Below are 25,307 nucleotides of genomic sequence, written 5' to 3'. Positions count from 1 at the left end.
AAATGTAAAAAGTAAATAATTATTATTATATTAATTTGGCCAAATGAAGTATACATTTCATTCTCTCTTCTGGAATTTGCAGAATTTCCTTTGTACTAACCAAAAAATCGCATTATTGTGATTGTTATGCTTTACATTATGTGGTGAATTGCCTCTTTACTCACAGGAGCGGCATAGAAGCCCTAAGAGTGTTGCCATGCAAGACTTTACCTCCATGCTCCCTTGTGGCGGACAGTCACAAGGGAGGCTGCCCATGGCGACCACGGCTGTCACATGTTGTTTCCATGATGCCCAGGAATGATTGGTTTTGTGGGGATGCAACGGAGAATTGTGCCACACCTGGGAGAAGAAACACTGGCAGGATGTGAAATCTTGGTGAACAAGGTCATTCCAGAGGTCATCATAAGATTTCTCGCCGTCATTGAGCATTCACAGCTCAGTCTTATGTTGCACATAAGAATATTATAGATTAATTCATTATTTTTTTGAGAAAACTGTTAATTCATTCATGTGTAGCCGTGTCTGTCGTTGGTATCGTTGCTATCATTGTGTTGGTGGTGATCTTGGTAGCATTGATGCCTCTGTCTCATGCTCATGAGTTCCACAACATGATTTTAGCGTGTTAACCCAGAAAGCTATTTGGCTTCCTAACAATCCCACTTGCAGAGGCTATGACAATTTCATTTTGACAAAACTGGTTTGGCAAAATGTACAGGAAATGGGCTTCTTAAGACTGGGACGATGTAATTTATTCTGATGAATCCTCTTTCTGATTGTTTGGGGCATCCTGGAAAAAGCTTGTCCGAAGAAGAAAAGGTGAGCTCTACCATCAATCCTGTGTGGTGCCAACAATAAAATATCCTGAAATCATTCATGTGGTAGGTTTCTTCTCGGGCAAGGTATTGGGCTCACTCACACTTTTGTGTAAGAACACAGCCATAAATAAAGACTAGTACCAAAACAACCTCTGAGAGCAACTTCTACCAACCATGCAAGAACAGTTTGGTGGCAACTCATGCTTTTCCGGCATGATGGAGCACCTTGCATTAAGGCGGAAGAAATAACTGGCTCGGGGAACAAAACATTGACATTTTAGGTCGTTGGCCACAAAACTTCTCAGACTTTAATCTCTTTGAGCACTTCAAGAGGCAGGTGGAGAAACAAAAACTTGCAAGTGGAAGAAATAGTCCAGGCCAGGGCACTGCATGATTCCATACATTCCAAAGGGCTACTCAATGGCGCCCTCTGCTGGTAATTATGAGAATTAAACTACTTTGGAACGACTGCAAAAGTCCAATTTACTGTCAGTGTTATCACATCATTGTGTCCCTGAATATTTTTACATACACAAAGTATTGAAATGAACACAAAGCTGCTCTTGCATACTGTAGTTATGTCTGTTTTTACAAAGATAAATAATGCTCAGTTTTTATTTTCCCATTGTCATAGTATTGATTGAACAATATGGGTATAACTGCGATTGTATTTTGCAGCTGTGTACATAACAAGAGCCTCATACACATTAAATTAAACGCGTCTAGAGTCTTTTTGGCTTAAAAAAATGAATGAAAAATGAATTTATTTACTTTATTCCCTTTTGACGTCACTTTGTTCACTGTCGTGAATCGAGTCGTGGTAATGTTAGCATCGTGTAACAAGATGGTTAAAAACCATTAAGTGTCACACAACCAGCTTTTGTATATTTAAACGTTGCTAATCGTGATGTTTGTGGTTTTTTGAGAAGCACACCTGTCGGAGCATTACATGAAGTCAAACAGTAGATGTCTCCCTTGTCGCGTAAGTATGTATGTATGTGTGTGTGGGTGTGTCTTCGTTGCGGCTGTGCTGGTCTACAGATGACAGAGACGCCATTTTGAAAAGCAAATTGTTCATAGCACACCCGCCCTGAGAACTGGAACTATGCCGCGGGGCCGGCCTCGCAAACTGAGAGTTATAAGCAACGACGAAACAGGTAATAAGTGCCAAAATGAAGCGAATAAAAAATATAGATTTTAGTTTATCCAAAGCAGCCGGTGTTTCTGGAAGAAACACTTCTTGGTAGTATTTAATAACACTTCAATGTTGTGTATATAGTCCCCGGATATAGTATTGCGGGTGGGCTTTGCTTTGTGCAGCGAAGGAGTGATTGAGGCGGAATGATATTAATAGTATTTCAGTGGCTCTTCTTGCTGGCTTCCAGTGTAAATTGGTGTCCGTCGGTGGGAGATCGGCTGTGCTGGTCGTCTTAGTCGGTGTGCTCACATTTACTGTAGCGATGTTTGTTATTAGCATGTTATTGCTAACTCGCTCTTTTTGCTACAGTTAGCATACACGCTAATGGTTAAACGTCGCCAGTTGTTGTATAGATGTTGTCATATAGTCCAGCGAATGTTGACCGGCTGCACACGTTTGTGTTTTGATAGAAGTCGCAACATCCTTTAATGCATTGTTAAAGGTGTATGTTGACGTTTTGTCTGAATGCCAGCCATCGTATCCTATGATCATTGTATTAGCCCTGGAGCAGTGAACTAATGAAAGTGTTAGCATAAAGTGTCAGTGCTGGTAATGTGGAGGTGCTTCAAACGTTGTCATTTTGCCGCATATAACAACAATAACAACAACACTCTTGTCATTGCAAATAAAAACAGTACGACGTCATGTCACAAACAACGCTGCGCTTTGTAAAACGTTGTTGACAAAACTGCACAGTGAATGATGTATTTTTTGAATTGTACACTTCATAATTTATGATATAAGGACACAATTGTGGGTGTCTTGTTATTACAACTCTCTGAAAATGTCTCAATTGCACACATCTACCCTTCCCATTGTGGTCAAATATAAAACAGTCTGAAATATGCACTTGGTGTGATGAAAACAAAACTCGCTATTGTGCAATCACTAAACTCAAATTATTTGAAGACTAAATGCATGCAAATCACTTACATAATGTAAATATGTTGGTTTCATATGAAACTGCCCCAACGTTTCAGAAGCACTGAGATAAATAAAAACAAAAATAATACAAACTCAAATATTACTGATGCAAAATAGCATGCTCAAGTAGTCACATGCATGATTGATGGCCGGTTTTAGAAAGAAAAAATGTTCAAAATACACTGAGATGAAGACTATCGCAAATATTTAGTCACCCACATAATCAACGAACATGCAAGCACTAGATCAATGTCACTGGCAGTTTAACAGTGTGACGCCCCTGATCATTTTTCCAATTTGTCGCCTCGCTCAAGCCATTTAAACGTTCTAATGTCACACTCTGAATGTAGCACGGTACCTACTACTATGTAAAGGAGAGATGATCACTGCTTGCTAGTGTTGGTGAAATGTTCATGAAATTAGACACATCTTCTAATTTGTCCCTTAAATTTTCAGATCTCAACGAAAATCAAGTGGTCGGTTTCAGTGATGGCGAAGTCAAGGACAAGAAGTGCGCAATATGTTCGCAGATATTTACCACGGAGAGCCAGCTGCAGAAGCATCTCCGTGAGCATGAGGTCAATGACAAGGTACGCAACATGACTCACTATACATTACCCTCCAGAAGTTTTGGAACAGTGAGGCCAGTTATTTTATTGTTGCTATAGAATGAAAACATTTGGGTTTGGCATCAAAAGATCACATGAGACCAGAGATAAATACTTGAGATTTTATTTTACATCATTAATATCTGGATGGGGTCACACCTTAGAAGATAAGGTCTGTCCTATTCCACTGCGTGTACAATCAATAAATAGCACTGAATGTCTATGTTCGATTTCAAATTGTGTAGGCTAGATTTTGCCTATGAAGACTGCATTTAGAGGTGAAAACAACATGAAAACCAGAGAGTCAATGGATAAAAACAAGCAACCGTGAATTTGACAGAGGCTGACAGACAAGATGCAAACTCATTAGCACAAATAATAGGAGGTTCAGGTTGAAACGTGCATGTGGGATTCACAATTACTTGTTTTTCACCCATAGGCAGTGCTCTGGTTTTCATGTTTTCACTTCTAAATACAACGATACACAGGCAAAACCTATCCTACTCAGTCTGAAACCAAGCGCAGGCAATCAGTGCTATTTATTGATTGAATAAACACTGTAGTAGGACACACCTGGTCAACAAAACACACCTGTAACCAAGCCTTTTACACAGTGCCATGACTTAATTAGCAGTGACATGTAAAACCAATAGGACCTTGCATCTCTGCTCTCCTTTTCAGCCTCATCGATGTGACCAGTGCTCACAGACATTTAATGTGGAATTCAACCTCACACTCCACAAGTCAACACACACCACCTCTGACTTCACCTGTCCTGTTTGCAAAAAAAAGTTCTCTCGCATCGCCAGTCTGAAATCCCATACTATGCTGCATGAAAGGGAAGAGGTGAGACCAACATCATCGCATTGCCTGACTTCACTTCACACGCGAGGGAATTTATACAGCTGTACTCTCTCCTTTGCTACGTTGCAGAATTTGATCTGTGTCGAGTGCGGCGATGAGTTTGTTCTTCAGAGCCAGCTCTCTCTCCACCTGGAGGAGCACCGTAAGGAGCTGTCTGGCACCATGGTCTACACCTGTAAGACTTGCGGGTTGGAGCTCAAGACATCGGCACACCTTAAGGAGCACATGAGAAATCATGTCAAAATGAGGTTCGGCAGCCTCAGTGAAAGAGAAATACTCTTATAAGAGCTTATCCTTTTCACAAAAATATGAGCCACATTCATCAAACTGCATCAAGACGTATTGTTGTTTGAAAGTAAAAGCTGTTTAGTTGACAGACTGTAAAACTTAAACTGTAACACTTTTTAACCTTTCCTGCAGGCCCCTGTCCTCTAGTTCAAGAAACTACAAGAAAAACATTGATCGCAGTGGGTTCACCAACAGTTGCCATCATTGCGGAAAAGCTTTCAAAAAGCCTAGCCAACTTGTCAGACACATACGAATACACACAGGTGAGCAAAACCCACAGAAAATAGTGCACAGATCTGATGTCATTTTTAAACATGAAGACCTTTTTGCATTTAAATGACAAGACCTCATCTTTCTTCAGGAGAAAGACCCTACAAGTGCACACATTGCAGCAAGGCTTTTAACCAGAAGGTGGTGCTGCAGACTCACATGGTGAGACACACCGGGGAAAAGCCTCACCTCTGTATGTTCTGTCCAGCTTCCTTCTCCCAAAAGGGGAACCTGCACTCCCATGTTCAGAGGGTTCATTCAGAGGTAAGAGGCTAGCAGCAATGCAGCATTTGATACATTTTAAAATGCAAACGTAATCAATTTAAAATTCTAATCAGGGGTTCGGCATTGTCCCTTAACCTTCCTGTCTTGTTCACCTTCTTACCCTTACTTTAGTGATCTCAATCAAATTTGACCGGACTGTTTAACTGCTCTTAAATTAACACAAAAAACATTAGCAGATATTTGTTTACCACTCAGAATAGAGGTTAACTGCAGTAAAAATACACACAGACACTGAAAATGTATTTCAAAATGAACATGTAATGTAAAAAGTAAATTGAAAAACAAAAAGTCCAAACTTGGAATTGACTAATTCTTGAAAGAACATGAGCCTGTTGCAAGGACATAGTGCTTGGAATATAGACCCGCCAGGCTCCAAATCCCATAGATTTTATGTAGCGACCTCATACTCCCGCTACCCAAGATGGATGGATGTCTGAGGGATATGCTAGAATCAACAGAACCATGTAAGCTTGGAGGTCTACCAGGTCTAATTGTGTCCAGGTTTCTCCAGGATAATTCCCTCAATGGACTCTAGTTAAAACAGTTGGAAGCGGTACTTGAAGCCATCCAGAGGAGATGTAGGCGATGATGTATGGTTTTTTTTTTAATCTCTAATGCTACCTCTCGTTTTAAGTTGTTTAACTTGTTAAGTACCCTGATGTGGGTGACTCTAACTCGGTCAATGTTCCGGCGACCTCAATATAAAACAATACAGTGACCTCCATTAATGCACGATACAATATTCTGTGCAATTTTCACAATAGGGCCGCACAGTTTTAAAGCATGGTTGGCTGAGAATATTTCAATAGGGCCTTTTGAATGGTCCGTCTGACTACTTCAAAAAGGGAAATCTAAAATATACACTGGATTAGAGCTACTGTGTGAAGGAAATGAAATCAAAGCCATTTACAAAATAAAACTTCAAATTTATTCTATGGTCATTTCAGTTGGTCTGTCAGCAGACAAATTGGTTTCATGTGCAGACTGAGTTGCAGAAATAATGACATTTGACCTTGAATAATGACCTACCCATGTTACGTCTGTTAGATTAAAGGGGTTTTTTTTATACTTCACGTTTCAGTTGTGGCATTTGTCAACGTAAACTCACTTCAGTTCCTGCATGCATGACATCTGTTTCCCCACAGCTTTCATTGCCCTTCACGCCATCTTTATTATTGCCACTTCCTCGACCTTCATGAAGATGTCATTGCAGTCATTTTGTCAAGGGACTACTCAGACAGTAATCAATCATAAAGCTGTCTTTCTCGGTTAGCCGGTGCTATGTTCTCTTATCCTACACTTTCATAGGCTCTCATGTGCATCCTCATGCCATAAAAGAAACTAGGTTCCGTTTCCCGCTCTCCATATCATATATTGCGTGTCTCCTGCGTGCTCTCTGTGTCTTCAATCACACTTTCTGAGCAGCAATGATCCTGCTCACATATTGGGTGAAGCACATGGCATTCCAACTGTGTGTATTATTGTAAATGTAACCAACAATAGGCCTTGCTGGGCAGCAAATTTTGCCACCTTACTAATAACTCACTTTGATTGTAGACCTATACATTTGTGCATCAACTCTAGCGTAGTATCCCTCTTTATTGTGTTGTTGAAAAAAATTCCTTATTTTCAAGTGGATTTCTAAGATAGGAAATTCAAATTTCAATTGAGTATATTAAAAATACTATAAATGGTATAGAACATCTAATGAGACATAAAAGAAGGCAGTTATATTTTATTTTATTCCTCTTTTACAGGCGAAAGGTGTTCCATTGTTCCCGTGTTTGGACTGCAGCTGTGTGTTTAAGAAGTTGGGCAGTTTGAATGCACACATCAGCAAGATGCACATCTCTGTCATTGATGTCCCCTCCAGTACTTCGGTAATAAATCACAGTGTGTAGAAATATATATATATATATATTCCTAAAAAAGTTATTCAAACCTGCTGGTTAGATCCACTGACAGTGTACACTGAAGTTCTTTCCATGGTGGAATGTAGCTTCCATGAAACTCTTTAACATTAAAATTTATGCATATAAGCATGCTATATTTATATAATACATGCCAAAAAATATACAAAAAATACATAGAAAAGTCTATTTTATTATTTATTTTTATCTGAAAAATAACAGCTGTGCTTCCCATTGGTCCGTTTGGCTTGCTTTCATTTTTAAAATTATATACTATATTATATGTCAATGCTTGTAATGTTGAATAAAATATACTCTATACATATCGAGTAAGGACAGGCCTTTCTATATGTTGCTTGTCGTATTTGTAGCGAAATAAGTAACTAAAGGTGCGTCTTAATATGATACAGGACAGTTTGATAGCTCTACAACCACAGTATGAACTAATTACAGAACAAAGTACCTATAGCATGTCATTGTGAAATAATAAGGTTATGACAATTCATTCTACATTAAATTGTTGGTTTCTCCTAATGACTGGTCCTTTATTGTGACCTCCATCGCTCCCCTGCCCTACATGTCCCACAGGAGACAGACACAGGAGGGCCTGCGGGGTCAGAGGGCGGGGAGGCAGTCACAGATGTCATCCAGCAGCTCCTTGAACTCTCTGAACAAGTCAACGAGACACCCCAGCCCCAACCCCCGGAGCCAGCTATTACCATTGAAACTGCCATTAACCAAGACATCCTGCAGGTCAGTTAAAAACACTGTGGGCCGCGCCACATACATTGATTGGACAGTTCTGAAGTGGCCTTATATGAGTTTTGATTCAAATCCAATTGAACATCTGCGGCATCTCTGTGTGGAGTTTGTATGTTCTCCTAGTGCATGTGTGGGTTTTCTCCGGGTACTTCCAAAGATATGCATGATAGGTTAATTGGAGACTGTGAATTGTCCATAGGGAAGAATACGAGTGTGAATGGTCATATGTGCCCTGTGATTGGCTGGTGACAAGTCGAGGGTGTACCCCGCCTCTCACCCAAAGTCCCTGGGATAGGCTCCAGCATACCCGTGACCCTAGTGAGGACAAGCGGCTACTGAACGAATGAATGAATGAACATCTGTAGGAAATATATAAAATATGCAGTATGGAAACCCATCAAACATGAGAGCCGAAGCAATTTGCTCATGAGGAGGTGCAGGTTAACAGGTGCAGGAGTGTTATTGAGAGTTAGAAAAAGCAGTGATTGCAGTAATTGCTTAAAAGGTTGTGTAACAAAATATTGGGTTAAGTGTACCATCATTATCATTGTTATTATTTAAAGTTATCTTCGACCAAATTTCAAACATAGCGTCTGATTTCCATATTTCGTGAAGTTTAATGTTTATCACTTTTATCAGTTTCCAATGATGTTGTTCTTTTGAGTTTTTTTCTTTTTTGGCATTTGGGTACCAGCAATTTCAACCACTTGTGTATTTCCGAGCTGTGATTTTGAAACTGAATAGGATTTTGATTTTTTTGTAGCAAGCTCTGGAGAACAGCGGACTGAGTGTGGCCCCCACCCAAAATGATGTTGCCAACAGCAGAGAGTCTCAGAACCAAACATCTGAGGGTGCTAATGTAGAAATGAAAAAGACCTCGCTTCCAGATAAACCTTCCAGAGAAAGAAAAAGAAGCATTTTTAAGAAGCCTGTACAAATGCCAGGTATGGAAGCATTGTGGACTACTTAACGGCGTAGCTATTTAGTATTTTTATAGTTACCTTTACTAGTTAAACCATAATTTACTGATAAAAGGACAAATTTAGAATTAGTAATAATCAAACTTCTCTGTCCTTCTATTCCTTCTACAGGCTCCATTAGGGAGGAAAATGGCATCCGCTGGCATGGGTGTCCATATTGCTCCAAGGAATTTAAGAAACCGAGTGACCTTGTCCGCCACATTCGCATCCACACCCACGAGAAGCCTTTCAAGTGCAAACAGTGCTTCAGAGCATTTGCTGTCAACAGTACCCTCACGGCGCATATGAAGACTCACACGGGAATCAAGGCATTTGAGTGTCAGTGCTGCCTCAAGTGCTTCTCCACATCTGGCAGCATGAAGGTGCATATGAGGCTGCATACGGGTGAGGAGCTTCACTTTGTGAAAGGGTTATTTTTAACGTCAATGATAGGCCTAAAGCCCATGGCTTACATCCTCTTATGTTTTTGGACTTTTGCTTTTGACATTTGTACACACGGCAATCAAAATTAGGACTCCAATAGGAGTTCTTTCATTAGTTTGTTAGCAGAGTTACCATAAATGTCAATATTATACATGATAACACTATTTGTCATTTAACTGCATAGAAATAAAAGTGTCTGTCGTCTATTGAGTTCAGGGTTCAAGTGTGATAGTAATCTTTTGAATGCTCATTTTCAAGGGAATGCATCACAGTGAGCACAATTATATAATACCAAATATACTTTGTTTTTTTTATAGGTGTTCGTCCTTTCTCCTGCCCTCACTGTGATAAGATCTTTCGCACGTCCGGACACAGAAAAACACATATAGCCTCTCACTTCAAAAACTTGCAGCAGAAGAAGCACAAGTTTCCACGAAAAGCAAACAAATCTAAAGTGTCAAAGAGTAATTTACCCTTACCTGACATCCCACTGCAGGAGCCCATTCTTATCACTGACTTTGGTAAGTCAACAGTGTCAAACACACTCTTGTTTCTCAACTGCATAAGAATAGAATGAATTGTTTATTCACTTGTACAAACTGTTATGTCATTTTACACTGAAAACCAATTTTGGTTGTTTACATTTCGCCTAGCAGGCCTCATCCCATCTCAAAACCCCCGTCTGGCTTTCCAACAGTACTTGGAGGTGGTGGGCAGTGACAGGCCATACAAGTGCCAGTTCTGCAATAAGGCCTATAAGAAATCTAGTCACCTAAAACAGCATGTTAGGTGAGTTTGCCGCCATTATTTACTTAATACTGTATATGGCTTTGGTTGAGATTGTTGAATAACTGTACAATTGCGATCAGCTAGGTTTGCTGTCTTCACCTTAAATTTTGAGAATGTAAAAGCTAGAACAATGGCAGAAAAATAATCAATTAGTGGAAATAATATTGTCATAACAGTAATAGCATCTTCTATTTGCCTATCCTAGGTCTCATACGGGAGAAAGACCATACAAGTGTGTGCAGTGCGGTCGAGGTTTCGCCTCTTCAGGTGTTCTCAAAGCGCACATCAGAACCCACTCAGGACTTAAGGCATACAAGTGCGTCATGTGTGACACAACATTTACCACCAGTGGTAGCCTGCGACGTCACATGACAACTCACAGTGACCTGCGACCTTACATGTGCCCTTACTGCCAAAAGACTTTTAAGTCATCTCCAAACTGTAGAAAACACATGAAGACACACAGGTTGGAGTAGTTTTTCATTCTTTTTCCATTTTTTGTTTGCATGATAATGCTGGTTACTCTACAGGTTGTTCTAGATGCAGTCGTCTCTCGCCACTTTGCACGTTGGATTTGCGGGTTCATATCATGGTTTTTCTAAAATGTATTAATAAATTAAGCTATTTTGTAGTCGAATACAGCCTACTAATAGTGAAAAAAATGCATCCATCCATTATTTTTGTAATGTCAAATTCTTCTTGACCCAACACAGATACGAACTGGCTCATCAGCTACAGCCTCAGCCATCTGAAGATCCTCTCGGAGCAGGCACGGTTCCTCATGATATGCAGGAGATGGAGGGGAACACCCTCCAGCAACAACCTGCAAATTCAAATGAGCAAGAAAGCATGCTAACTCTTGGCCAAGCAGAGGGTGTAAATGGAAGCCAAACGGTAACACTAGAAGCACCACTGACTGACCAACCACTGGTACAAGGAGAAGGTAACAAGAATGGTCACATGATCACAAAGAGTTATTAGATAAGACCTTCCATTTTTTAATATCGTTGTGCCTTGGAGACACATAATTCATGTGTCAATTTCTTCTAATGTGGTCATCCATTCTGTCCATTTTGTTACATTTTGTTTCTTAATGTGCAATCCAAGGCTTAGTCGCTAAGTATTAAGATCGATTTCCTTTTGCCCTCAGTATATTTTGTCTCTTTTTAGCGTTTCTGATTTTCACAATGAGTCCATACAGTGCAATATGCATCCTCAAAAAGTGTATTTTTTATGTGTTTTCAGACTCTTATGTGACTACCCAGCATGCTTTGACTCAGAATATGACCCAGTTTGAGACACCAGCCCTCCCTCAGACCACTTTCGACCAGCAAGCTTTAACGCAAGGTGTGTACTCAAGTTATATTGCATACACCATCTGGCCCCATCTAGTTTACATTTGTTAAGCTCATGTAGCGCTCAGACATAATTGCTGCTTCTTGCGACGTTGTCAGCACGCAGGCTGATGGCAACAAATGACATGTTTTAGTGAAACATTTGCACCCATATTTGCAGTGTGTACGTGAAATGATTATTAAAATGAATGATTATGCTAGTTTGGGTGCCTGTTGACTCGTTATTTTTGCAGAGTGTGCTCAGCTGCGATGTTTTTGCTGATAAAATATAATGCGTTAAATAATGTACTCCGTTTGGATTGTCTAAGCCATTACTTCCAAAACAGTTTCTGCATTTGTTAATGCGTAACTGGAACACTGACAAGCAAACATGCACTGGAAATAATTGTAAATTAATATAGTAGTACTTTTCCACATGTACACTAGAGCCTCAGTATATTTTCTATTAAATCTTCCTGTCATTCACTGTGGGCTTCTGAAGGCTTTGCGATGACTGACTCGAGCTACAACCAGGGCCAGTTCTCTACAGTCCAGCAACTACAGGATTCCAGCACCCTGGAGTCCCAGGCCCTTTCCTCCAGTTATCACCCACCCAATCTGCTTCATGTTCCCAATGCCGAAGTGGTGAGTCCTGTGCTAAATATCAACTTGCTGCTCATACACAACAGAAATTCACTTGTAGATTAATTTGCTTGATTACTGCTTTAATCAGTTGTAGACATCAGATGGGTTGTTTTTCATGTTACATTTTAGGTTAGTTTAAAAGGAAAGTATATATGGTGACATAATTTTTACATTGGGCATTTAGGAAAATAAATTAAAACAGATAATTTTGGAAAGCCAAGGAAATACAGCTGGAATAGGTGCAGATTCTGGAAGATCTAGAAAGATTTCTGTGCAGATTATCGCCTGTAGCTGCTCTATAGGAGGCCAAAAAGTGAGCATAAAAGGTCCCTTTTAATGTCCTATGTATGTGCTGTACTGTCATGCTTTTACATTAGCTGGTCACGGGACTGCAGAGGAAAATTAGCCTTTTGGCTAAAATCTTCCATATTTCCATGTGCCCATATTCATGAATATGTATGGTCCCATTTAAAATGAAGAAATAACCAAATACATTAAGCTTACTTAAAAAGAAAAAAAAATCTTAATATTCTTTTAAACATTAAACAAGTCAATAATAACATATATAGAAAAAAGTTAAATATTATAATTTTAAAATGAAGTTTAAGCAAAAGATGTTTTCTGCTTGTGTTTAGACAAACGGGCTTCTTCAGCAGAACGATCAGGGAGACCTGCAGCTGACCAGCGAGCCACAGGACTACCAAGAAGACAGTGAAGACAACATCAAGCGAACCTACAGGTTTCATTCTGACTATTGATTAGATTAGCTTCATTGCTGGCAGGGCAGGGCTGAGGGATGGAGGGACTAGAGATAGAAATAACAATCCATTTATCGATTGTGAAGGATTGATTGTTGATAAATTGTCTTCCTTTGGGAAATGGTGAAATAGCCTGGGAGCCATAGATCTGAGTGCAGGAGAGGGAGTGTTGAATACACACACATCGCAAGCCAACACAAACATACACTAAGAAATAGACAAGGCAAAACAATGAGTTCAGATTATATGGCAAATAATAACCGAGATCTCATAAGGAGCTAGGTAAATATAGAGAAAATTTGTCTTATTGATAACACGTCTTATGTTTTCTCCCCCTTCCTTTAGATGCAGTTGGTGTAATAAAGGTTTCAAAAAATCTAGTCATTTGAAACAGCATTTACGCTCCCACACTGGAGAGAAGCCATACAGATGTCAGCTCTGTGGAAGAGCTTTTGTATCTGCTGGAGTGCTCAAATCACATCTGAATACACATACAGGTGGGCGTTCTACACACCATCACTTGGTCAATTGTGCTGTTGTTGAAATGTTTCCCAAATTACTGATAATATAAAAACCTAAAAAGCAGGAGTGGTATACTTTCAAGTTGAGCGTCACTTGTCTTGGCGGTGTATCTGTCATCAGGCAAGATTTCACCTAGACATAAAAGTGATGGAAAAAGGGTACCGGGGAAGATGGAATGTCAGTATGATAGCGGCTACTGCTGGAGTTTGATATATGACTCTTCAGATGCTGAACACTTCTGCAAAATTAAAAGAAGGATGTTGTTACCACAGTAATATGTTTTAAGTAATATATGTGTTTAATATTTGGCATATCCATCGCTTAGTATCTGCTTTCACAGCTTCACATGAATTTATGTATTTCAGACCGCAACAGTAAAGAAATTTGATCACAATTTTACTATTTTTTTTATCTTAGTGCCCTCAAAGTAGCTAAAAAGCATGGTTTTTAATGTTGTTACTGCAACTTCATCAAAGTTTCTACACCTAATAATTCTGTATTCTCCCATTTTTGCAAAGTTGTCAAATGAATGTTTTGTTTCCATCCCTCAACTTCAAGGAGTGAAGCCCTTCAAGTGTAACATTTGTGACGCTTCTTTCACCACCAACGGCAGCCTGAACCGCCACATGATTATCCACGTTAAGTCATTCAAATGCTCCATGTGTGATGAGAGCTTCAGGACAAGCCTGCTGTGCAAGAAGCACATGAGAAAGCAGCACTCCATAGAGACTCACAGTAAGTCCTGAATCAACAGCATGATCGCTAAACAAAGTTGACTTCCTGTTAACAAGGGAAACTCATAATATACGTATTTAGCGGGCAGTCAACACATTTGTATTGCAAAAACGTTTTAATCTTATTGTTACAGCTATTGGTTTTGAAGGTCAAGACGGGGAGCAGCAGGAGGAGGAGGAGGAGGAGGAGGAAGAAGATGAAGGGGATCATAAAACATCCAAAAGAAGGGGTATGGAAATCATCACCTTCACAGAGGAGCAGACGGCGGAACTTGCGAAAGATCCCGGCGAAGAGGCATCCGTATCGGAGAGAATCCTGGCCCAGTCCGCAGCCGAGAGGGATCGCATCAGCGAGATCAAAGATAAAGCGGTGGAGCTGGAAACGGAACCCAAGTTTGCCAACTGCTGCTCTTACTGCCCCAAAAGCTTCAAGAAACCCAGCGATCTTGTCAGGTAAGGGTTCCAGGTGACATCTGGATTGATGACTTCATTCGTGTGAAGTCAGGATTATATAACTAATGCTAATGAGTTCTGAGTCAGTCTCCTGAAAGGGGTGCCAGAAGCGAGATATCGTGTGACATAGCAAGCAAATGCACTTTGTGCTGAGTTGTAGTAATAATAATAATAATAATACATTTTATTTATATTGCACTTTACATTATAGAAATCTCAAAGTGCTACAAAGAAAGCATAAAACCTACAGCGAAGCAATAAAACAACACAACACAACAAAAGGTATATATAAAAAAAGGCTAAGAAAAGGCCTTTATAAAAAGGTAAGTCTTTAGGCTCCGTTTAAAGTCTGTGGCGCTCTCAGATGGTCGGGAAGAGCATTCCACAGACTGGGAGCAGCCGAGCAGAAGGCTAGTCCGAGCAGCCAGTGCAGTGATTCCAGGATGGGGGTGATATGATCATATTTCCGCACTCTCATCAGGATCCTAGCAGCGCTGTTCTGGATGTATTGGAGGTTGTGAATGCTCTTGCTAGGGATCCCGATGAGGAGCACATTACAATAATCCAGCCTGGAGGAGACAAAGGCGTGTACCAGTTTTTGTATTGTCAACAATCAGTCTCGATTTTTTAATAAATGCAGTGACAAGCTTCAAGTATGACATACAACTTGATTTGCTGGGCTGAATTTGTTTTTATCCTTTTTACCTCTGTTTGGGCAGACATGTTCGAATCCACACAGGAGAGAGGCCCTATAAGTGTGATGAGTGTGGAAAGAGTTTTACAGTTAAATCTACTTTGGATTGTCATGTAAAGACACACACAGGTACGTGTTGGCCCATCTATGTTGTGAAGTGATAAGGACTTCACGACTTCACCTTTCTTTTCTTCATCTCTTTTGCTCTTAGGTCAGAAACTGGTCAGCTGCCACATGTGCAACACCTCCTTCTCTACTAAGGGCAGCCTCAAGGTGCACATGCGCCTCCACACCGGCTCCAAGCCTTTCAAATGTCCTTTCTGTGAGCTCCGCTTTCGGACGTCCGGCCATCGCAAAACCCACATCCAGTGCCACTTTCGGGCTAATAGCGAGAGCCGCAAATCCAAACGGACCTCTTCTTCTTCTAGCCAGATCAGTCACACTCAAGACGCAGACACGGGGCATTCTGAGGGCTCGGGCCAAGGCCAGGGTACAACAGCACCAGAGGCACTTCAGAATGTGGGGCTGCTACAAACTCCCAGTTCAGACTCGAATATTTATCTACCGGCAAATCAAGTGCTGACTGGACAGTTTGACCAGAATCTGCTGCAGTCGGGCCTGGTGGGACAGGCAATCCTGCCTGCCTCTTTGTCAGGTATCGTCCACTTTCACTTTAACACCACATGCACTGAAGCACATTCAAGACGTCACTCTTTACAAGTCAAACATTTCCTTTTCACGTGCACAAATGATAACAATACTGAGTAGTAAACAAAGTAGTTGAGTGGAATATTTCAAAAGAGCTTGATAAGTAAAACAATACAGCTGTATTATAAATATATGTTGAGGGTTGTTTATCCCGTACCAAAATGTTTAGAAGTATACTGGTTCAGTATTCACGTCTGTGGCATATCAGAGTGATGATAAATATATTCATCTTTGTGTAACTGGATGTTCATTTCCAGACACTTCAATAGTATAGCAGTATCATTGCTGAAAAGCTGCAGGCCAAATGTCTGATGAAACCGATATGGGAGCCAGGGAAAGTGCTTTATCGCCACATCCTCACCTGGAGTGCCCTTCCTCTTCAGCAATTGGCATTTTCATTGTTGTGAAGATTAGCTTTTATGGGGGAACCACCGTCCAGCAAAGTCCTCTTTCCAAAATTGCTCCTCTGTGTAAATATGTTCTCGAGGCAGATAAAACAGAAGTAATCTGCCTTTCGCTCTTCAGCAGCTGAGGATTTTGTGGCGTGCGATAAAGGAAAAATGAACAAACAGCAACAGGAAGAGAGGCTTCCACAGCAATCATTTGACAGATATATGTCATTGTCATTTCTTAGATGTTTTTCTTCCATATCTTTCCATCTATGTCAGTATATAATAACACCCTCACCTCAGAGATACCAGCGGATATCCGTATGGTGCCATTGTTGCCCAGCAACACATTTTAATGCTCTTAAGGGGGCTTTGTCATGTAACATGATCTATCTATTCTTATTGCTATCTTCCACCGGTATGCTGGAAACACATCAGTCTGTTGTCACACGTTCAACAATTTCTCGACTGCAGTGATTGTCTATTATTATTATTATTTATTTTTTTTATGTATTTTTATTATAAATATTATTTTTCATGTTTCCCCAAGGGAAAGAAATATTTTAACCTTCCAATTTGAAATACTAGACAAACTGATATCTGTTCATTTATCTGTACTGTACAGACTAAACCTGAAACTGAAACAAGGAAATTGCAACACAATGGAAAGCATAAAACCGTATGAAGAGTCAACTTACACGTTGAGAAGTATAAATTTGTACATGCTGGCAGGTCTGCACTAAAATGAAAACCTCTCTTGTCCCCCCCTGACAGTTCCCCAAACCTCCCCCAGGAGGTTTATTTGAAAATAAACTACTTTCCTGGAATAAACTCAACTGAAAGAAAAACAGTGTTATTTTCAAACAAAACATCAGATGAACAGTTTATCCAATGTGTGTGTGTGTGTGTGTGTGTGTTGTGTTTGTTTTTGCAGGAGATCTGAATGTGTCCTTATCAGACGGCCTGACCACATTGGAGGGTATTCATCTGCAGCTGACACCCGCCAATCTTGTGTGCCCGAATGTGCAAATCTCCGGCATCGACACAGGCAACATAAACAACATCACCTTACAGGTTACACGCATTTCCTCCCAATCGTTGTTATTGTTGTAAAACTTCTCCCAACTTTAAACTACATTAGTTGTACGTGAGGGATAAGTTACTCCATAATCCACCTTGTGTTCTGCAGCTGATCTTTGATGGAAAGGTAATTAAATCCATCCCATGCAGGAATGTGATACTGGTCTATTTCCTTTTGTTATAGCTTCATTTCATCACATGATTAGAACTCTTTGCACACAAGAGTATGGATCATTATGGTCGAAATTGAGATTATGCAATTCTATACTGCTGCTGACTACAACCCCATGAATAACCATATACATATATGTACATTTACACTTCTTTGCCTTTGAAAACAGCTTTTTCACTATATTCGTAGGCATGTTTTAAATGATTTGGTATTAGAATATCCTTGTTAAACGAAGTCAATGTTAAAGAAATGCATAATTACCTACGTGTATTCTCACAGATCGACCAGGCTCTCCTCCAGCAGACGCTACAACACAGCGGCCTCCTTTCCCAGCCTCTAAATGTCGACACCGGCCTCGTCCTCCACTCCGGCAGTCAACTCATGTCCGCCAGTGACCCTTCTGTGTCAGCCAATGTTGTCATCCACCCCCTAAGCAGTCTGGCCCTGCAGCCCTCCTCCCTGACCCCTGCCCAGGTCACAATGGCTGGCCTCTCAGAACAGGACACTACAGGTGTGTTCCTTCATTGAGGAACTGTTTCTTGAGCTGAATAATGAGTTCTGCTTTTTCCCATCATGGATCTTCCAGGCTCTCAGGACCTGAGCCATGTCATAAGTGGCACAGGACTAGTGAGTGCAGGCAACAGCGGTCAGGAAATCACACTCACGATCAACAATTCCAGCCTGACACAAGCCCTAGCGCAAGTCCAGGCCCAGGCAACAGCTTCTGGCACAAACACTTCATCAGGAAACCCTCAGGAGATCACACTCACAATATCCGGTATGTAATAAATCATAAGAATGGGCAAAAATGACAAGTATTCACATTTTGCATTGTAACCAGATTGTAAATCAGGCTTGAAAACGAGGAGGAATTACAAGCCAGAGAACAAAAATAGCAGCAATTTGCTAACAACTGTATTTGAGTTTAAATACAGTTGTCAAAATTGAAAGACCATCACCAGAGAATTTGAGCAGTGCATCTGAAATTATAATTTCTTCTACGTCTTTGCAGGTCAAGACCTCCTCCCCCAGCACAGCAACCCCAGCAGTGCAGAGATGAACGGCAGCATCACTAACGACCATCTTCTACCTCAGAATCCCACCAACGCCGCAATGGGCGGTAGGTTTGGTTACGTTACAATGTCATGACTTTTGTTTTACCGAAGCCATTCCTTCCTCAAATGGTAATGGTAATGGTAATGGTAATGGTAATGGTAATGGTTTTATTTCATTTGAACATGCATCAGATTACAATTGAGTGCATCACATAATCAGTTCACAGTTCCACATGTCCAAAAGGAGTAGGAAGAAGCAAAGCTTATTAAATACTACCCCTCCATCTGGTACTTTTACAATCAGTAATTGTTACATTTGTTCACTTCCTGCTTTCCTAATGTACTTACTGTAATGTAAGAGTACTAATAGTCTCTGCAAAACCCTCTTTAATGCTTATTTTAATCCTACAACACGAAGGAAAGGTGGAAAAGTCAAAAACACCCAACACTTGTTTCTTCCAGTCACCAGTCTTCCATCCAGCACCGTTTCATCTCAAAGCCTTGTTATGTCACCAGGAGGTGTAGCAAATGATGGCAGCGTAACGCTGACACTTGCAGATGCCCAGGGGATGCTAGACGGCGTCACCGTAAACCTCAGTACACAGGTAAGCATGTTTTACCTGGAGTTTACTACTTTTTAAATCATAGTTTAGAGACATCGGAATATGTTTGTATCCTTAGCCTCAGACGTTCCCTGCGGTGCTGAATGACTCCAGTCTACCACCAGGGCAGTCGGCCACTTCGGGCCAGCCGGTGATACTGGTCAGCCATCATTCCCAATCTACAATAGGAGCATCTGACAATGGATATCACGTAAGGCTGCCGTGTGTCAGTCAGGGCAGAACAAACAAAAATTGAAGAATTCTGCAATATTGTAACATATTGTGAAGTATTTCATAAAATACAAAAACAATTTGACATTTTTTTCTGTTTGTTTTGTGATCCAGATTGCGAGTGATAGCCAAAAGGGCGGGAAAGGTGACTCCTCAGACGCTGATAATCAGCACAAATGTTTCTACTGTACTCTTGTGTTACCCAATGCCAGCTCCCTCCGCCACCATTGCCGTCATGCTCACAGCAATGACCGATGCTACGTCTGCAGCATCTGCAACAAAGCCTTTAAGAGAGCAATGCACCTGAAGGTCAGACTGTCCGTCCGTGGTCGCCAGCTTATATGTACACTCTATATGGATGTGTGTGTGTTTGTCATCACAAGGCCTTACGTTGGTTGTTTTGTTGATCTGTCAATAGGAACACGAGCAAGTGCACCAGCCAGGTCCATCAGCGAGCTCCCTCAAACCGAGAGTCTTCAGCTGCTCCTCATGTGGGAAGGCCTTCGCGAAGCGCAGTCAACTGGAAAGACACAACCGCACACACACAGGTGATTTTCGGACGTATTACCAAATAATCCAAGCATTTGAAGTAGAGCGGCACCTCACCTTCTCAGTACTATGTGGAAATGTATCCATCCTAACGGGCAAAGTGCAGTGCAGTTTTTTCAGCATATTATCATTTGAATTGGCTAAAAATAACCAATTAGCTAAAAATGTCATCCAATACTTCTCTACAAGAGAGGAGAAATATGATCTCAGGGAAGAACTACATTTGAAACACTTCTATGCTAGGACTACGTTAAAAAGCCATAGCATTTCAATATGTGGAATCGAACTATGGAATGGATTGAGTAAGGAACTCAAACAATGCACAACGATGAGCCAATTCAAGAAACAATACAAGCAGTTGATGTTTGCTAAATACAAGGATGAAGAGTCTTGAACCAGTCATGATGTGCTATATGTATCACTATATTGACACTTATTATGTGGCAAAAAATTAAAAATTAAAAATTAAAAATTAAAAATTAAAAATTAAAAATTAAAAATTAAAAATTAAAAATAAAAATTAAAAATTAAAAATTAAAAATTAAAAATTAAAAATTAAAAATTAAAAATTAAAAATTAAAAATTTATATAAAATTTTTTTAATTTATATAAAAAAAATTTAAATTTATATACAAAATTTTAAATTTATATACAAAATTTTAAATTTATATACAAAATTTCAAAATTATATTAGGAAAGCAGGAAGTGAACAAATGTACCAGATGGAGGGGTAGGATTTAATAAGCTTTGCTTCTTCCTACTCCTTTTGGACATGTGGAACTGTGAACTGATTATGGGATGCACTCAATAGTAATCTGATGCATGTTCAAATGAAATAAAACCATTACCAATAGACGCATGGGAGTATATTTTGATGTTATTGTACGAATTCGGCAAACCTTTATGGTCTCTTAGCCTCTCTTGCACAGAGATTGTGCAACATTGCCACAATAACTCTAAATAATAACTCTGCTGTCACAATGAGGACATTGTTACTATAACCTGTGCCTTCTGATCGGCATAAGGCAAACGTCAACATTAGCATTCTAAAGTAGCTGCTTTTGCCGCTGTTCCATTTACACATTAATGATGAGGCTCCGCTACTGTAATGACGCATCTGGCTAATGGGCATAACATTATGTTAAGCTCTTCCATTTCTGTTTTGTCAAAGTAGAACAGTTGGCGTAGCAATGACGGAAACGTCCTTGCCAAAGCACTTTGAGTGTGTGCACTTTTGGCAAAATCAAGCATGGCGGCGGCTTTGACTCTAATTAAGAGTGCCGCGGGAATGACGTCAGCATAGCCGGGTACTAACTAACTAACCGGGTTGTCTCGCCTCTGCAGGAGAACGGCCCTTCAAGTGTTCTCAGTGCGACAAAGCCTTTAATCAGAAGAGTTCCCTGCAAGTGCACATGGTGAAGCACACGGGGAAAAAGCCCTTCAAGTGCGAGATATGCAGCATCAGGTTCACCCAGAAGAGCAACATGAGGCACCACATGAAGAGAGCACACGGTTACGGTGAGCAGCTAAGTGTTTGCGTGTTGGTTCACAAGGCTTTCAGGCAATGGATGTTGTATGTTTGGGACCATTTTGGGACTTGTTTATTTAACATGTACGCTACGGATATACTGGCAGAGGGTATGTTGCTTATAAAAGGGACTGATTTTAAGGTATAAAACATAATATACAGTATTTTTCTCACTTTTCTCAGTCTGCTTCAATGCCGAAAAAAGACTGTTTGTAGTTTATTGTTTCTTTCCGGAAAGGGATCAAAGACTATACAGTACATCGTATCTCTATTCCCTTGTCAACTCTCGCATCAAACAATCCATCTGTAGTTGCACATCTACATTTTGTGTTTGTCCGTTATATGCACACACTCCCCGATGCGACAGAAAACTGAAATTAGATTGAAAATACAGCAGAATTATATCATCTATTGAAAGCTACAAAACCGCTTTTCTCCGGAATTCATAACGAGAGACACATACGGTGTCGTTTGTTAGGTACAACTTAAAGCGCTCATGTTATGCGCCACCACGGTTTTCTTGTGCATGGCAAGTTTTGCACTTGGTGACGCCATCACTCCCAACGCTGATAATAACATTTCTTCATAGCGAAATACTTTAAAGTTAAATTAGTTTGAAACCGCAAAACTGATTTTTAAGTGAATTTAGTCTAGGACTTTTAAGTAATGAAACCTACACGCAACCTTTTACTGAGAGCTCACTGACCCAGAAGAGATTTGACTTTTATAAGTTTGCCTTATCAAATGGCTTTTGTTCATTAAAGGTCATCTTAAAGATGGATCTCAGGAGCTATGTTTTTATTTAATATTCATTTCATAATTTCACATTCTCTCCATGAAATTATCTTGTATTATTTTTTTTTAATTAATACAGTGAGAGGACACAACCTGGGTTAAGCAGAAAACCCACCAAAAAATAATAATTTAATCGGACGCCTCAGCCCTATTATTTAAAATATATATATATTAATTAGTTTTTTTATTTTTTTGTTTTATTTTTTTATTTTTTTATTTACTGTGTTTATTACTGTATGTTAGACTCACTATGCTAAACTTTGAAAACCAGTAGTAAACAAGTCTGTTTTTGGACCACTTGGATTACTAATAAACCCCTAGAGTCTTATATTTATGTATATATAATTATAATATATTTAAAATTATATATATAATTATATTTATTATTAATATGGTCACTTATTGCTGATTCTGTGAATACTCTCAATTGTACGTGAAAAAAAGAGTAAAATTCCAACTTTACTGCATCGGATTCACACATTTACTAAACATTTATCATCTTGTTTGTTCATCATCACAGGTCAGATTCAGGAAGTGACCGTGCATCAAGAAGAACCACCATCTCAGGTCACAGTAACCCCTGAACTTGACCTGGAAGTGGTCCCTGAATCATCCGGAGATTGGCATAATGTTTTCCCGTGAAAAAAACAACCCCAGAATACAAAACAGCAAAGTTTTCATCCATGTGATAACCTCACCTAAGCATCGGCATCGGAGAGAAGTCATGTCTTCTAACGACAATTCTGACGGAACTGTGAAACTTCCCAACCCCCGCCCTCCCCCACCCCCCCCACAGAATGAGGAACTAACTTTTTACTGGTCTGCTCGCTGGGACGAGTGCAGGCGACGGTACTACTGCTGAAATGGCTTCAAACTCAGCTGTACAGGAGCGCAGTTTTTTTCTGTGTTTTATTTCATGACTTGGTTCTCACATATTTATATTGTAAATACTCTGTAGCTCCTTTTGTATATAGTCAGTTAGCTTGTTTATACTTAAGGAAGATTTTTTTCATAGCTTGTTGTCGTTTGAGCCTCTTACAGTGCTTATTGTTAAGCAGACATATTTTTTCAGTTGTTTTCTATTGTCAACATGAAAGGATGAAAATTAAAGTAATTTTTTACAGTATCCGAATCCAGTCCCTCTTGTGTATTTTGCAGGTTTATAGAGTATATTAACCCTTAGATGCACGAGTGACTGGACCCCACACTCTTCCATGAGTGACCCATGCAATGTATAAAAGGTAAGTTAAAAATGTGATATGATAGCAAAAACAGGAATACCTGGAATATGAAATGATGAAAATTTTTCATTACAAAGATATTTCAAGAAAACAACCTGACCGGGTCATTTTTGACTCACTTATGGAAGGTTGGGGTTGTAACACAAAAACAAAAATTTCTTAAAATGTATAAAAGGTAAATTAAAAATGTGAATGGTATGATAGCAAAACATGTTTTTTGAGGAATACCTGGAATATGAAATGATGAAAAAATTTCATTACGAAGATATTTCAAGAAAACAACCTGACCGGGTCATTTTTGACTCACTTATGGAAGGTTGGGGTAGTAACACAAAAACTAAAATTTCTTAAAATTTATAAAAGGTAAGTTAAAAACGTGAATGGTATAATAGCAAAAACACACGTTTTTGAGGAATACCTGGAATATGAAATGATGAAAAATTTTCATTACAAAGATATTTCAAGAAAACAACCTGACCGGGTCATTTTTGACCCACTTATGGAAGGTTGGGGTAGTAACACAAAAACTAAAATTTCTTAAAATTTTTTAAAAGGTACGTTAAAAATGTGAATGGTATGATAGCAAAAACAATTTTTTTTAGGAATACCTGGAATATGAAATGATGAAAAATTTTTCATTACGAAGATATTTCAAGAAAACAACCTGACCGGGTCATTTTTGACCCACTTATGGAAGGTTGGGGTAGTAACACAAAAACTAAAATTTCTTAAAATTTATAAAAGGTAAGTTAAAAACGTGAATGGTATAATAGCAAAAACACACGTTTTTGAGGAATACCTGGAATATGAAATGATGAAAATTTTTCATTACAAAGATATTTCAAGAAAACAACCTGACCGGGTCATTTTTGACCCACTTATGCATCTAAGGGTTAACAAAGTTTTCAACATTTGGAGGTAAAATACTGATATTGTGTAGCACATTGACCATAATGTTTCCTAACATAACATAAAAAGTTTTCTGTGCGGGTTATTGTGTGTAGCTGCTCTATAGGAGAAATCAACCTAATACAACAGCTATGCCTCCCCTGATTTGTCAACCTCTCTTTGCAGTTTGCCACTATATTAAGTCCAATACTTTTTACCCCTTACAGTTTGAAACCCCCTGCTCGAAGATACTGTTGATTTGATGGAAATGATGGATGGATACATCAATACATATGTGACCTGCTGCCCGGTCAGGGTCTGAATAGTGTTTTTTTTTCTGCTGCTGCTTCTCACAGAAACACCCTATGAATGGTAAATGGGTCACCTCTCGTATTTTTGTGATTCTTTTCAGTGCTCCCTGCATCTGGCCTCTTTTTTTTTAAGCCTTTTTCACCATCACATCAGAATACGTCTGAATGGTGGACCATCCTGCATAATGAGACACAAATGGGCCCTGATTTTTTTTAATATGCAGTTGCAGTTACATGCTCTCATCATGGGAATGAATGTAATTATAATTTGGGGCCCTGACTGATTTATTTGAACCATTCTTTTTCCCTTGTGTCGTTCTCATGTTCTCATGTTCTCATGAAGCCAGTATGTGTCGTCTATCATTCACAGTCGTGATGCTACTCGTGACGCCCCCATTTGCCACAGCAGTAGTTGGTCTGTGTGTACTAACTTACCTGTTACATGTGGTGCTGTCCTTTCTGTGTTTGCACTTGTGACCCCCCCCCCCCCCCCTTCCTGTTT

General features: G+C 39.7%; 1 protein-coding gene across 5 annotated transcripts; it reads left to right on the top strand.

Annotated features, from left to right (window-relative positions):
- Positions 1–1,811: 1,811 nt before the first annotated feature.
- On the top strand, positions 1,812–23,491 carry LOC131105062 (zinc finger protein 236). Of its 5 annotated transcripts, none has more exons than XM_058052790.2 (32): positions 1,812–1,972; positions 3,394–3,527; positions 4,227–4,391; positions 4,479–4,657; positions 4,830–4,960; positions 5,059–5,231; positions 7,010–7,132; positions 7,751–7,915; positions 8,688–8,868; positions 9,016–9,288; positions 9,645–9,848; positions 9,984–10,116; positions 10,322–10,582; positions 10,830–11,059; positions 11,362–11,463; positions 11,953–12,095; positions 12,731–12,834; positions 13,199–13,350; positions 13,934–14,110; positions 14,244–14,562; positions 15,282–15,385; positions 15,468–15,911; positions 17,288–17,427; positions 17,885–18,116; positions 18,192–18,383; positions 18,618–18,725; positions 19,123–19,265; positions 19,342–19,473; positions 19,608–19,802; positions 19,912–20,041; positions 21,387–21,560; positions 22,886–23,491. In XM_058052790.2, the coding sequence occupies exons 1-32, from the start codon at positions 1,921–1,923 to the stop codon at positions 23,005–23,007; spliced, it is 5,517 nt and encodes a 1,838-aa protein (XP_057908773.2). In that variant the 5' UTR covers positions 1,812–1,920; the 3' UTR covers positions 23,008–23,491. The 5 variants fall into 5 exon arrangements, with proteins under 5 accessions (XP_057908773.2, XP_078647043.1, XP_078647044.1 ...); XM_078790917.1 differs by having other exon boundaries at positions 9,981–10,116; positions 14,259–14,562; XM_078790918.1 differs by having other exon boundaries at positions 9,981–10,116; positions 19,177–19,265.
- Positions 23,492–25,307: the final 1,816 nt, after the last annotated feature.

Source organism: Doryrhamphus excisus, linkage group LG5, assembly GCF_037039965.1.
Source record: "Doryrhamphus excisus strain RoL-2023G ecotype Guam linkage group LG5, RoL_Dexc_Guam_v1.1, whole genome shotgun sequence".
Taxonomy (NCBI): domain Eukaryota; kingdom Metazoa; phylum Chordata; class Actinopteri; order Syngnathiformes; family Syngnathidae; genus Doryrhamphus; species Doryrhamphus excisus.
The sequence above is the reverse complement of the archived record's forward strand: the minus strand, read 5'-3'. Positions and strand labels throughout refer to the sequence as shown.